The sequence below is a fragment of the Anomaloglossus baeobatrachus genome, chromosome 1 (genome assembly GCF_048569485.1).
Source record: "Anomaloglossus baeobatrachus isolate aAnoBae1 chromosome 1, aAnoBae1.hap1, whole genome shotgun sequence".
Classification (NCBI taxonomy): domain Eukaryota; kingdom Metazoa; phylum Chordata; class Amphibia; order Anura; family Aromobatidae; genus Anomaloglossus; species Anomaloglossus baeobatrachus.
Genome location: NC_134353.1, coordinates 605,588,771 through 605,603,364, shown reverse-complemented (window position 1 = coordinate 605,603,364; position 14,594 = coordinate 605,588,771). Strand labels below are relative to the sequence as shown.

Here is a 14,594-nt window from a genome sequence, read left to right as displayed (position 1 = left end):
AGGATAGGTCCTGGGAGCCCCGGGAGAATGTGGGTACTCCGCTGATCCGTGCCTTCCTGTCCCGGTTGCGGGGAGGGGGGCGTGGGGGGGGGGTACTGTCACGCTCCCCGGGTCCCCTGCGCTGCCCTCCAGCTCACCTGTCACGCTCCCCGGCTCCCCTGCCTCGCTTCCCGGTTCCTTGGTCCGGTCACCGCCGCTCCCCGCTCTCCAGCATCCATTGCCGGCGCGTCCCCGGCGTCCTGGCCCCCGCTCCCGGCGCCCGTCGGCTTCTCAGCCCCAGCCCGTCCCTGCTGCTTCCTCCTCGCAGCTTCCTGCTCTGGCTTCTGGCACTCGGGCCGCGCGCATGCGCATTAGGGCGCGCGCGCGGTCATTGACCCTTTCTTAAAGGGCCAGCGTCCATTAACAGGAAATGATGCAAACAGGTACAGGGTATAAAGGGGTTTAATGTCCAAGGGGGCGGGGCCTGATCTTCGTGTTTCTTAAGCTAGGAGTCAGGTCTCCTGGTGTCTCTATGATATACTCACTTATCTCTCTTGTAGAGCCGTGCCTGCCTCGCCATCCGGTCCTGTCGAATCCCGAACCCCGAACGCTGTCCATCTGCCATCCTGACAGTCCGTACCATCTCGGATCCCTGCGGTGACCCGTCATCTCGCTCCAAAGGTTCCGGACCCCGCCTGACATCTTCTCGGCTTCCGAACCTGAGCTGCGTCACCCGGACTACCATCAGTGACTCCGTGGTCCCAGGGACTTCTCCGTTATACTCGTATGCACGGACTGTTCTGCTGCCTTTAGTGCTTCAGATACCGGACCCCTTACCACCATCTAGGAGTTCGGCCCAGTGGATCCACCTCCTGGGTCTGCCCGTCCACCTGGCCCTGATACATAGAAAAAAGTAACCACTTCCAAAGATGATTCTCTGCTGGCGCCCACTTGGTTTTGGGGAAAGTTAGAATCTAAACTTCACAAACTAATATTCTCGCAACAGAGATGATAAACTAAAACATAAAAACTCTGTGTTATTCAGTAGCCACTATTCTGTGTTGGGGCCATTTTAATATGCAAATATTGGTGAAAGGTTCTCTTTAAACCATTAGTTAATTCACTGTCAACATTAAAATAAACATAACATTTTTGCATAACTCATCCATCTTACAAAGTAAATTGCCATTTAAAATAGCTCAAACTGGCTATAAAAACCTGTTCTGTAATATTAATATTAGGTAAATGTTTCAGACGATGCAGAGCTAGGAGGGATAGCTAACACTAGAAAAGACAGAGAAGGGATTCAGGAGCATGTAGATAAGCTGGAATAATGGGCAGTGACTAATAGAATGGTATTTAACAGGGACAAATGCAAAATTCTACATCTGGGAAAGAAAAACAAAATAATATCTACAGAATGGGAGGAATAGAACTAAGCAACAGCACGTGTGAAATAGACTTGGGTATACTAATAGATTACAGACTGTACATGAGTCAACAATGTGATGCAGCAGCAAAAAATGCAAACGCAATCCTGGGTTTTATTAAGAGAAGCATAGAGTCTAGATGACAAAAAATAATTATTTTCCTCTACTCCTCTTTGGTCAGACCTCATCTGGAATACTGTGTCCAGTTCTGGGCACCACATTTTAAAAAAGCATTGAAAAACTTTAGCAAGTTTAGAGAAGAGTTACCAGAATGATGAATGGACTGCAGATGATGCCCTTGGAGAAACGTTTAACGGATCTGGGAACGTTTAGCTTCCAAAAAAGAAGGCTGAGGAGACTTAATAGCTGTTTACAAATATATGAAGGGATTTCACAGTCTAGAGGGGCCATCAATATTCTCATTTGCACGTGGGAAAACAAGAAGCAATGGAATGAAACTGAAAGGGAGAAGGTACAGATTAGATATTGGAAAAACCATTTTGACAGCGAGGGTAATCAATGAGTGGAACAGGCGGCCACGAGAGGTGGCGAGTTCTCCTTCAATGGAAGCCTTCAGACAGAAGCTGGACAGTCATCCGTGTGGGATGGTTTAGTGAGTCCTGCATTGAGCATGGGGTTGGTCACAATGGCCCTGTAGGTCCCTTCCAACCCTACCATTCTATGATTACATCTTGTATTGCAAAAAATAGAGGTACTTTTAATACTTTACTTAGATTTTTTTAATTGACACATTCTAAAAATCTGTCGACACTGTTGTTTTTGCTCGTTAGATTCATTAATGTTGCCTAGGCCAAGGGTCTATTACGAGATATTGGTCATGTACGCAAAAGAGCATAGTTTGTAGTGATTTTGATAAAAAACATTTTGCTGCTTCTTTGTACTAGTTGCAACAAATAAAAAAAACACAACGTGACCACAAATGTTAATTATACCCATAGGCAACATGGAGACTTTTTGTAGCACTACTGATGGATCTTTAGGGTCAGTTGGTGTTGGTATGGATGTTTGTGCAGCAGTTTATATTTTTCCATAGAGTAGCTGTAGCAAAATTCCCATATATGTTATATGTAGGTTTTGTTGTGGATCTGCCACAGATTTCATCCTTTCCATTGCAATGGCTGAAATCCACATGGAGTTCTGCATGGAGAATAGAAACAGTGCATGTTTGAAAATCCACAGCTCATAGACAGAAATTTCTGAAATGCGTAGATGAGATCTGTTAAAATATCATGTACTTAGCTGGTCCTGTATTATGTGCAGGATTTTCATCATTCAAATCTGCCTGGAAAGTCAGCACCGAATAAATAACATGAACACACCCCAAATGATTCAGTCACAGCTACAGTCTACAAGATTAAAGCACCACTCCAGCATTGCTTTTTATTTCACCGCTGGATTGGTGTTTCTGATCTAAGTTTTCAGCCTCTGGTCTTATACTCACCCTCCGCGGTCTTCTTCTGTCATCCACACCACTCCCCTCAGTCTTCTCCAGTTTCAGCAGCTCCAGTGTTTCATGTAGCGCCGGAGGTCACGCTTCAATACAAGTCTATGAGGGCCTCGTTCTGGCTCTCATAGACTTACATTGAGACCTTGTGATGGAACTTCTGACTTCCTGACAGACAGAAGTTGAGGCACAAGATGGTCGCAGAAAGGTGAAAATGCCGCAGGATAAGTATAATACTAAGGGCAGGGACCTTAGGTTTAAAGCTCCATCCAGTGAAGAAAAATAAAGTTATGGAGTGGTACTTTAGGTAAAACTGTGTATTACTTTAGTCTGCAGCTGTAAAAATCTATGTAGCCCTAGCCTTAAAGAGGAATTCTAAACTTTGTTAATGGAGTGAGGTGTAAAATTTGTTGGAAATCTTAGCATAGTCTTTCCACTCGGCTTCTCACTTTTCCTTCTCCTCGCCTCTCCATACAGTATAATAATCTGGGTAATGGACACATTGTTCTGATAGTTCATTGTGACTAGCGTTAAATGGATTTGAGCTGTTTGCTGTTTTCTCAGAACTGCGAGGTAAGCTTAGATGGTGGTAAAAGAAGTGGCTCATATGTGAGGAAAGCAGCAGATACATTACAAAGATTCTTCTATTCACCTGTGCTATTGATTTATGTAACGTTTGTTGTAAGTCTTCAGCCCGATCTTTAATTATGGACATTACAAGTTGTGTTTATTGTGTTTCTTGCAGGTATCTTCTGTATCTTCAGGTAAAAAGGGACATTTTCCATGGACGTCTCTTGTGTTCATTTGCTGATGCTGCCCTCCTTGGTGCTTGCATTGTACAAGGTAACATTGAAAATCCATGTAGAGCTCGACCTTATCATATAAATGGGGCTTTGAAAACGTCATTCACTTGCACTGCAGTTTACAGCAGATTTTCAATGCAGGGTCTACACAATCTACAATCTACAGCAATTTCACACACTGTGAACAAGACCTCATGCTAAGTCCGATTCTCCACCCACATATATATTTGAGCACACCAGTAATGGTTATGGGGGAACCCTGATTCTCCCAAAACAGATGATTGGGAGGTGGGATTGGATTTGTACTCCTAGGTTTCTCATTTTCTCTTGGGAGCTAACTGTCAGTGTCAGCGACTCACTCCACTTTCCTCAATAAAAACATTAAAACATACATGCTTTAATGAACTGTGCATTTATATATACTGTACATATATATATATATATATATACATATATATATATATATATATAAATTGGGAAATTGGGGAGAGATAGCTGTTGGCTGAAGAAGTGTTTGCCCGATGGTTATCTAATGTGTAAATCACCTTTAGGTCAGAGTCACACTTGTGAGTGCCTTGAGTGTAACTTACGCGAGTCTCGCATCGCATCACCTGGCACGGCCTGCTGCCCTCTGGACAGGAGCGTCTCATCTGCATAGAAATACATGCAGCCGACCCACTCCTGTCCGGAGAGTGTGTGGCTGCGCCGGTGATACGATGTGAGACTTGTGCTAGTCACTCGCAAGTGTGACTCTGGCCTTAGGCTAATTCATGAGGATGTCCCTTTTCTCACCTTTACTTAAAGAAAACCTTTCACCATTAAAATGCCATCCAATCTGCAGGCACCATGTTATAGAGCAGGGGGAGCTGAGTAGATTAATATATAGTTTTAGTAGAAAATAGAGAGTTTTTTTTAAAAGAAAAAACCTCAAAAAACCAGCGCTGAAGAAAAGTAGTATAGGAAATATTGTTAAGATTTTTATTATTATCCTTATTCTAAGAATTAAGACACATTCACATAAATTAATACACACACAAAAAAATTTTTACTAAACAGCTCCTAGAACTGTATTAGCAGGTGAAAACACCTAAAAAGGTAATGACGCCCCGGCCGGCGGCAACAAATATCACCAAATTGTTATATATTATAAAATAATAAGTCAGAAGAGAGCACTTTAAATTCAGGAGTCTGCAAAAAAGCACTAAACCAGTGCCAGTCCGTATGTCACATCAGCACCTGCTTGAGAATGCCTGCAGTGGAACAACTTCTTCCCCGCTTATTGTGATCGTATTAGCGGTCAGGCTCCACTCACTTCCAGACCCTAGTTGTCACTAGGTATACCGCACTCCAGATTAGGAGTCTAGCGGTAATATTTAATAGCGCAGCAGAGACCCGTTAAAGATCTCTGATGTAAAGTACCTGTCACCGGTGTTAGACAGGAAGGCTCCGTAGGTTATAGTCCTTACACAAGGAGCTTTTACTTGCCGGAGAGAGTAATTTAAATGCTGATCTCCTGTATACACAATTTGTACCTCCAAAGGGCAAGCGGCTGGCAAGCGCTGTTGAGGGAGATTTTCCCCGTTAGCTGTCTGGGCGTTCACCGGTCAAGGTATTGAAGTTCCACGCTCAGTCGACTCTTTGTTTTGTGGACGTAACAGTCTGATCAACCCTGCTGGAGCGTGGAACTTCAATACCTTGACCGGTGAACGCCCAGACAGCTAACGGGGAAAATCTCCCTCAACAGCGCTTGCCAGCCGCTTGCCCTTTGGAGGTACAAATTGTGTATACAGGAGATCAGCATTTAAATTACTCTCTCCGGCAAGTAAAAGCTCCTTGTGTAAGGACTATAACCTACGGAGCCTTCCTGTCTAACACCGGTGACAGGTATAGGTTTCCTATACTACTTTTCTTCAGCGCTGGTTTTTTGAGGTTTTTTCTTTTCAAAAAATCTCTCTATTTTCTACTATTATTCCCTAGGCAAATTTTGGTGTTTGTTTTGCCATTAAACTAGCTGCAGAATTATTAGTAGTTGGGTCGAGCGCTCACCATTGTCCTCGGGCAGTGATTATTTTAATATATAATTTTGTGGAAAAAGATTCAGTATAACCCATGTTTTCATCATTTAATCCTCTACCTTTTCTGGGGTTTTCAGTCCAGTGGGCAGAGCTATCAGTCACTGACAGCTATCTCTGTGTGCACTATTATACAAAAAAAGCTGTCAGTCACTGATAGCTCCGCCCACTGGACTGAAAACCCCAGAAAGGGCAGTGGGTTAAATGAATAATACACAGGTTATACTGAATCTTTTCTCACAAAACTATAGCTCAATCTACCCAGGTCTCCTTGCTCTATAACATGATATCTGCTGATTGGACAATATTTTCAGAGTGACAGATTCCCTTTAAGCTATTAAAAATTTTAATTGGTCCCTTACTAAAAATATAAAAATGGTAAAATGGTGCTTTAAAATCTTCTCTTCCACAGAACACATTGGTTGCTTGGCTGAGTCAGTGGCCGCATTTGCACCTCAGCAGACACTGGTGGGAAGAAACAGCAATATATGGCACTCATTTAAAACAACAAAAAAAATAAAATATATATATATATATGTGTAGGGATATATCAGACAAACAGGGAACTTCTCTTAGTAGCTGCACTTTGCTATGATCCTGAGTAGGGGACTTTCTCTATGGCATCTATAGGTCCAAAATGGGTGTTAGCAAGATGGAAATCCACAAGCAGCATATACTGTATACTTGTTTTGTATTAAATAAATAGTAACTGTGCTGAACAACCATAAATCTTATCTGACATACGTATCATTTTTCTCTTCTCCTGTATTGTTTTTTGTGATATTCGTCTCCCTGTGGACTTGCTGCTCTCATCCATAAAAGATCTGGCACCAGCCTGACACCGGCGGTATTCGAGTAGAATTCATATCATATTTTTATTCTTTGCAGCTGAGATTGGAGATTTTGATCCTGATGAACATCCTGACAATTACATTTGTGATTTCAAGATATTTCCCAAGCAGTCACAAAAACTGGAAAGAAAAATTGTTGAAGTCCACAAAAGTGAACTCAGGTACGCGTTGTCTGTAAGGCCACGTTCCCACGATGCGTATTTGGTGAGTTTTATATCCTGCAGATTTTCAACTTTCAGCACTAATTAGCTACATTAGGTTATTTGCATTTTTTCATTGCATTTTTAATTCCTTTTTAACATTGTGTTCCAAGGCGATGTTTATTTATCTTGTTTTTTCAGCTGCAATTTTTGTCTTTTTTATGTCAAATTTTAAATTAAAGTGCTTTGTTTTCTAAACTTCTTAGCTTTGATAAACCTTTATGCCATTTTAGTGTATTTTAGTCATAGAAATGCAATAAAAACACATACGGTATACGTTTTTCCCTGCAGATTTTCCTCATCCCATTTAAGCCTATGGGAAAAATCCACAAATAAAATGCATATTTACCGCAAGAAAAATTTACATTTCAAAATTGCACCATAGGATAGTTTACACTGCATCAAAAAGGTCACATGACATTTCTATAAATCCCGATCACTTTGCTGGAACTGTAAGATGCTACGTTTTTTTAATGTGAAAATAATCAGCAGCAACAACACACCAAATACTCATCGTGGGAACTTAAGCGTGCTTTACACGCTGAGACATTGCTAGCCAATGCTAGCGATGTCGAGCGCGATAGCACCCGCCCCCATCGTACGGCCGATATGTGTTGATCGCTGCCGTAGCGAACATTATCGCTACGGCAGCGTCACACACACATACCTGTGCTGCGACGTCACTGTGACCGGCGAACCGCCTCCTTTCTAAGGGGGCGGTTCCTTCTGCGTCACAGCGACGTCACAACAGTGTCACTGCACCGCCGCCCAATAGAAAAGGAGGGGAGGAGATGAGCGGCCGGAACATCCCACCCACCTCCTTCCTTCCTTCTTTTCCGTTGGACGCAGGTAAGGAGATGTTTGTCGTTCCAGCGGCATCACACACAGCGATGTGTGCTGCCGCAGGAACGACAAACAACCTCATTACTACAGCAGCAACGATAATTGGGAAGAGGGGAGCATGTCACCAATGAGCGATTTTGAACGTTTTTGCGATGATTCAAAATCGCTCATAGGTGTCACACACAACATCGCTAAAGCGGACGGATGTGAGTCACAAATTCCGTGACCCCAACGAGATCGCTTTAGCGATCTCGTAGCGTGTACAGCCACCTTTAGTCTGACTGGTTTATGTCTGTCGCTCTGTGTGTTGTGTGTCGCTCTATCTACAGTATTTCTATCTATTATATTTATGTCTATGGATCTGACAGAAAAAGAGACTCTTTTTTTCCATTGATTAATGCAAAAATCCTTGGTACCTTAATTCAAAGGGATATGCATATTAAAACCATTTAAAAACAGAAAAAAGGGAATGTGTAGGATGTAAAAAACAGAGCTAGGGCACAATACAAAAACATTGTTGTCTGAATCAATCCATCACATTGGTTGTAAATATAAGATGGAAAGATATGCACACATAAAATAATGGTTAGTGTGATGCATAGGGTAAATAGGTAAACATGTGTATATATAAAGAGAAAAGAAAGTAAACAGGGTATGTGTGAATAATGGCTCCAAGCTGTGAGAGTATGGGAGTCTCACAAAGGGAAAACTAAGCCAGTGCAAACAAATGAGCAGATCTGGGTGCAAAATCAAATAACAACTGCACATAACCATAATAATATGTTTAATACACCAGTAAACAATGCAGGAGAAGAGTTACCCTTTGTATGTTCCCCTGGACTCCCAGGGGGCATGTGACACTCATATTGACACTGAGGCCAAGTACATTTTTACTATCTATCTCTTTAACATTCAGTGTTGTTTAAAAAAAACATGCAAAAAAGCAAGCAAAAAACTACAAAAAAGCAGCAAATCTGCAATTATTTTTATACCTGCAGGGCGGGGGATATAACACCCATGGAACTAGTCCCCGCGCTCATTAGCATAAGATAAAAGAGCTTTAGAAATACTTTTACTAAAGATCTCTTTATCTATGCTAGTGTATACAGGGACGGTTAGGCAGGGATTAGCAATATGCACCCAGAACTGCCCGTGGTACTGGGTGCATATTGGACCTGACAGGTTCCCTTTAAAAGGTAATATTGAAATGGAATAAGAAGCCAGGTATTTTTGGGAGTTTTGTTTCTTATCCAATGACAAGTCCTTCTAAAGAGTCAATACTGACTTTTAGGATTGCTACATATGATGGGTGGAACTATAGTTCCAGTCCTCATCCTCCCTGAAGAGGCTATTTGCATATTTAAGGGTGTTGTCCACTTCTAGGACAACCCCTTCTAATTCCACGTTTCCCTAAACAAACGCTTATACTCACCTCCACTGCTAGAAGCGTTCCATCGGTATCGGCGCTCGCATTTCCGAGTCTCAAAGGAGGCTGTTACGTCACACGCACACTGCACTATCACCGCCAGCTTCTCACTCTGTGCCTTCGGACGTGTGCGCACGCAACAGGAAGTGAGAGCTGCGTCTACTGCTATTTATTCATATGTCCATAGGCAGGGAGAGAGAAGCAAGTGGTGATTGGGTGCAGTGAACATGTGACATAACACCTTCCTATGAGACTCTGGAACGCTAGCCCCAACATTGCTGGAATAGTGCCGGCAGCGGAGGCGACTTTAACCTTTTTTATTGTAATAGTGGACAACCCCTTTAAATTTCCAGGGGAGTATTGCTTGGCACATAAGTCTCCCTGAAACATCTTGCCACTCTCCACAATGAGAAATTTTATTCCCTAGAACCATGGGTAGTAAATGTTGCTGTAATAACAAAAGTTAGTTTCTAATGTTCATTTTCAATGAGGTCACAGGGTTTCCTGGCAGCAGGTTTTTCCTATTTAATCTGAGAGCAGAATGATGTATAGACAGCTACATATCACATATTGGGATGCTTGTTGTAGTTTCAGTGAAATCAATGTTTTATTAACAGGGTATTATCACTAGCGGACTAGTTGTCTCATGCTTTTTGGCACTCCTGCTCTGTATAATGCTGCCACCATAATGATTATATGTTTTCTGCCTATGCACAGTGTACAACGAAAGCTGTCAATCAGTGGTAGGGGCGGGGTTTTACACAGCTCAGTGTTTCGAGTCAAAATTTTAGAGAATTGACAGATCTACAGCATATGAAATAGTAATTTTATTAAAACAGCAAGTGATACATCCCCGGAATCAGGGTCCCTGCCCCTCTCAGATTAAACTCTGACAGATCCCTTTACCAGGCCCCATCTGTAATAAAAGGGATACAAGCATAATTTTTTTATGTCACCTCACAGCTCAGAAAAATAAAATTCATAACAACTACTTGACCCCCAAAAAAACCCAGTCCTCATATGGCAGTGTTAATAAAAATAAAATTATGCCTCTCGTAAGACAACGATGAAAGCAGAAAAGTAAAAGGCTGCAGCAGGAAGGGGTTAGGATTGTGGGACAGCTTTGATTTGTAAATAAATGGCACTTTTCTGACGGCTGGGTTAGTCAATACCTTACCCACTGAGAATCTCGAGCATTTAAGACATTTATACACAAGTAAAAAGCCTATTAAACATATCAATATCACTTACATTTGCCGAGCAATAATTTAAGAAATGTGCTTGCTGTTCAGCGCTGTAAAGTGGAATATATTTTATGGAGTAGATCAATGTTTGCTCATATTTTGTTTTACATTTATTTGTAATTGTCCTGAAAATTAGCTTTTAAAGGTCGGCGTGCCATGTAATTGTTTCTATTGAAGTCTGAAAACAATGACGATGTGAAATCTGCACTTGGTCTGCTTACCATGTGTAAAAAATGTAATGACCCCTTCTTCCTCCCCTTGCACTCTTTCAGAGGTCAGAGCCCAGCTGTTGCAGAATTTAATTTGCTGCTGAAAGCACATTCCCTGGAAACCTATGGTGTTGACCCGCATCCGTGCAAGGTACCTCGCCGACATTCAGAAAGGGTGCTGTCCCACAGTAAGCTCCTGACCGAAAGAGCGGGATTCTGTGAACAGATAACACTCTCTGGTTAAAGAGTGAAGAACAGTCACCGATTCTGCGTAGCTTATACATTATTTTAAATTATTATTATTATTTATTATTATAGCGCCATTTATTCCATGGCGCTTTACAAGTGAAAGAGGGTATACGTACAACAATCATTAACAGTACAAAACAGACTGGTATAGGAGGAGAGAGGACCCTGCCCGCGAGGGCACACAGTCTACAGGGAATGGGTGATGGTACAATAGGTGAGGACAGAGCTATTAGATATTTTAAATAAGATTGAATCTGTATTTCTTGCCAATTGACTGATCTGTATTTTTGTGGCTAAGTAACTCACCAATCCTCATCCATATATCTACAGTAGAGATGGGCGAAAATGCAGATCTTTGACGCTGAACCCCAAATGTGTGTCTAAGGAACTTGAACTTAAGTGTTAAAAAATGGTGTTAGTAAGGGCTTGGGGGCTACAAAAAAGCGACTTAGAGCAGGACAACTATACTTACCGAGTTTCTGCTGGGTTGTCACACTGTTTCTGGGTCCGGTCATTAAATCTCATGAATATTCATTGCTTCACTGCAGCCTCCAATTGTGTGCGTTATCTTGGCTGTGTATCAAAATACCAGGGACCCCATGCAACTCTTTGTAAATTATTTAAATAAATGTTTTCAAAAACTGGAATGTGGTCACTCCAATTTTCATAACTAGTCAAGATAAAACAGACAGCTAGGGGCTGGTATTCTCAGACTGGTGAGGCCCAAAGTTATTGGGACCTCTCTTGCCTAAAAATAGCTTGTAGCTGCCCCCGAATTGACGCATCCATTAGATGCGCCAATTCTGATGATTACCTAGCTCATCCTGATCAATCAGCCCTGATTGCCTGGTGCTGTGACAATTGGGGTAATATAAGGAGTTAATGACAGCTCTGATTTGTTAAAAAATCACAGCTGCCACGAATCCGTGGATTTGTAATGGGTAGGGGTCTACAAGACCCACTCATTACTAATCGTGTAAGTAAAACCAAATAAGCACAAAACACAGAGAAAAATCCTTAATTTAAAAAACAAAAAACTGAAGAAACACCCTCTTTCTCTAATTTATTAACCCTCCAAAACAACCCTGCAAATCCGACATAATATACACCACAACGTCCCATTACGATCCCTCCTCTGCTACATCCTGAGGTCACAGTGCACAGTCACATTAAAAAAACATGACTGAGCACTGCGGTGTCAGGGACACACTGATTGAGCCGCAGCTATGAGAGCGGGTACGTCATTGAGTTCACCTGAGGTCACATTAGTCGGTTCCACAGTACCCCAACTGTGACCTCAGGTGAACTCACCTGAGGTGAACTCATTGAACTCACACCCGGTCATCCGGCATTGAGTTCAATGGTCCTGGATTACCGGATTATTGACTTCAATGGTGATGGTTAATTAGGTAATCCGGATGCATTTACTAATTCAGGATTGAATTCAATGAGTTCACCTGAGGTGAGTTCACCTGAGGTCACAGTTGAGGTACTGTGGGAACCCCAGCTGTGACCTCAGGTGAACTCATTGATCTCACTGCCAGATTACCGATTTAGGCTATGTGCACACATTGAGTATTTGGTTGCAGAAATTTCTGCACCAAATCTGTATCTCCTGGTAGAAAAATGGACCAAAAATGGATCACTGAGTGGGGAGGGGAGTTGTTATGTCTTGGTGTAAATGGTTGATTGCGTTTTGCAATATATACATTTTTGTAAATGTCAAATATCTAACTTAGTGCAACTTTTTTAACTCAAGGTATTCACTAAAATGGTAAAACCTATGTTTTCAAAGTTAAAGATGTTCACAACCTGTATATTTTAATTTTCTTAGGATTCAACAGGGACCACAACATTTCTTGGGTACACTGCAGATGGATTTGTTGTTTTCCAGGGTAACAAGAGGATACACTTAATAAGATGGTAAGTGGAGTTTTTTTTTTCCTTTGTAAGGTAATACATATATTATACAGTTATTTTGATCTATTTTAATGAGTATATTTAGTCAGCAATAATAAAAATGAGCTATTTTGTAATTTATGTGATGTTTCTATATACTTCTGTTCTCCTGATATTTCTATTTTTCTCTGTTATGCTTGTTGCCAAAAGGCCTGACAACTACTGCTAAGTAGGAGCTGTGGAAGAAGATGCACATTGCTTACAAGCTCTTTCTTACTGAGCTTGTAAGCACTGCTTTGAGGCCAGCCAGGACCTAATGAAGGCCTAGTATCAGCTCCAGGAGGTTCAGGAAAATACCACATTCCATAGAATGAGAGACTTCCCATTGCTTCTACTGGTCCTGTGTAGGTTCTCTTACAAATAGTCAGAAATAAAAATACACAAAACACCACTATGCTCTAAAATCCTGGGCCTATTCCACTACATCTGACAACATATGGATGGGTCCTCCCAACAGTCTAGGACAGCTCAGAAATTGCCTCCACATACAAGAAATATAGCTGAGATGTTCCTGGTGCCATTATTGTATAGTATACTGGGAAGATTGAAGAAGATGATGCATAAGGGGCTTATTGTAACTCAGTTACCCTAGGGCCAACTTGGAGCCGTCCTGATGGAGTACCTTCTTTAAGTGTGTATTGATGCTAAGCAATATATTCCAGATTGTAAGTGATACATTACTGGAATCAGGATTTATTGCTCTATATCATGCTGCTCTCACATTGTATAGCAAAAACCTGTTGACAAATTCTCTTTAATGATTTACAATAAGAAAAAAGCAGAGGAGGTTTTATTCATACAAATTCTGTATACACACTTCTTGAGTCTTCTGCCCTAAAAGCTAATGGAAATCTCTGTATCGCTAGAGATAAGGGGTCAGGACGTTAGTGACGCACATCCGGTGCCGTTAGTGACATCGCAGCGTGTGACACCAATGAGCGACGATCAACAAGCGCACAAACGTGAAAAATCGTTGCTTGTTGACACGTCGTTCATTTCCTTAATATTGTTGCTGCTGCAGGTATGATGTTGTTCGTCGTTCCTGCGGCAGCACACATCGCTATGTGTGACACCGCAGGAACGACGAACATCTCCTTACCTGCGTCCACCGGCAATGAGGAAGGAAGGAGGTGGGAGGCATGTTCCGGCCGCTCATCTCCGCCCCTCCTCTGCTATTGGACGGCTGCCGTGTGACGTCGCTGTGACGCCGCACGGACCACCCCCTTAGAGGCGGATCTCTGGCCAGAGCGATGTCGCAGGGAAGGTAAGTCCGTGTGACGGGTGTTAGTGATGTTGTGCGCCACGGGCAGCGATTTGCCCGTGTCACACAACCGACTGGGGCGGGTACGCTCGCTAGCGATATCGATACCGATATCGCAGCATGTAAAGTGCCCTTTAGTGGAGACCTGTACAGCAATGCACAGAGGCCATACATCCACTCACTGGAGGAACGGTACAGGCTCCATGGTAGTGGGCATGAAAAAGGTGGAGAAACCTATAGCAGAAATGAATGTCACATTTTATAAGAACAGCATAACTTTCGTAGTGTTCACAGAGTTTGAGTGGATTACAAAATCATCCACAGTGTTTTCTGTATTTTTGGCATTAGCTAAGGGTAAATTCCGTTGTGCCATGTGCGCACTAGAAAGTGACTATTTCTTAAGAAAATTACGGACCCTCTGAAAGAATCCTGGACCTGTGGTAAATAAACGCACGAAAACCGCAACGAATCCGCATGCTGTTTTACCGCGGTTTGGTGCGCTTTTGCCGCGGATTTACCACGGATTTTCTGCAGGTTGGTCCCTGTGGATTTTTACCATTAGGTATGGAAAAACCGCAGGTACCTGCGTAAATGAAGTGACAT

General features: G+C 42.2%; 1 protein-coding gene across 2 annotated transcripts in view; it reads left to right on the top strand.

Moving 5' to 3' along the window:
• Nucleotides 1–14,594, top strand: part of FRMD3 (FERM domain containing 3) — a 276,523-nt gene that overhangs the window by 196,226 nt on the left and 65,703 nt on the right. For both annotated transcript variants that reach the window (XM_075318304.1, XM_075318296.1), the window contains exons 5-8: nt 3,620–3,717; nt 6,638–6,761; nt 10,586–10,673; nt 12,606–12,694. In XM_075318304.1, the coding sequence (XP_075174419.1) occupies nt 3,620–3,717; nt 6,638–6,761; nt 10,586–10,673; nt 12,606–12,694 (399 nt within the window). The remainder of the gene's footprint in view (nt 1–3,619; nt 3,718–6,637; nt 6,762–10,585; nt 10,674–12,605; nt 12,695–14,594) is intronic.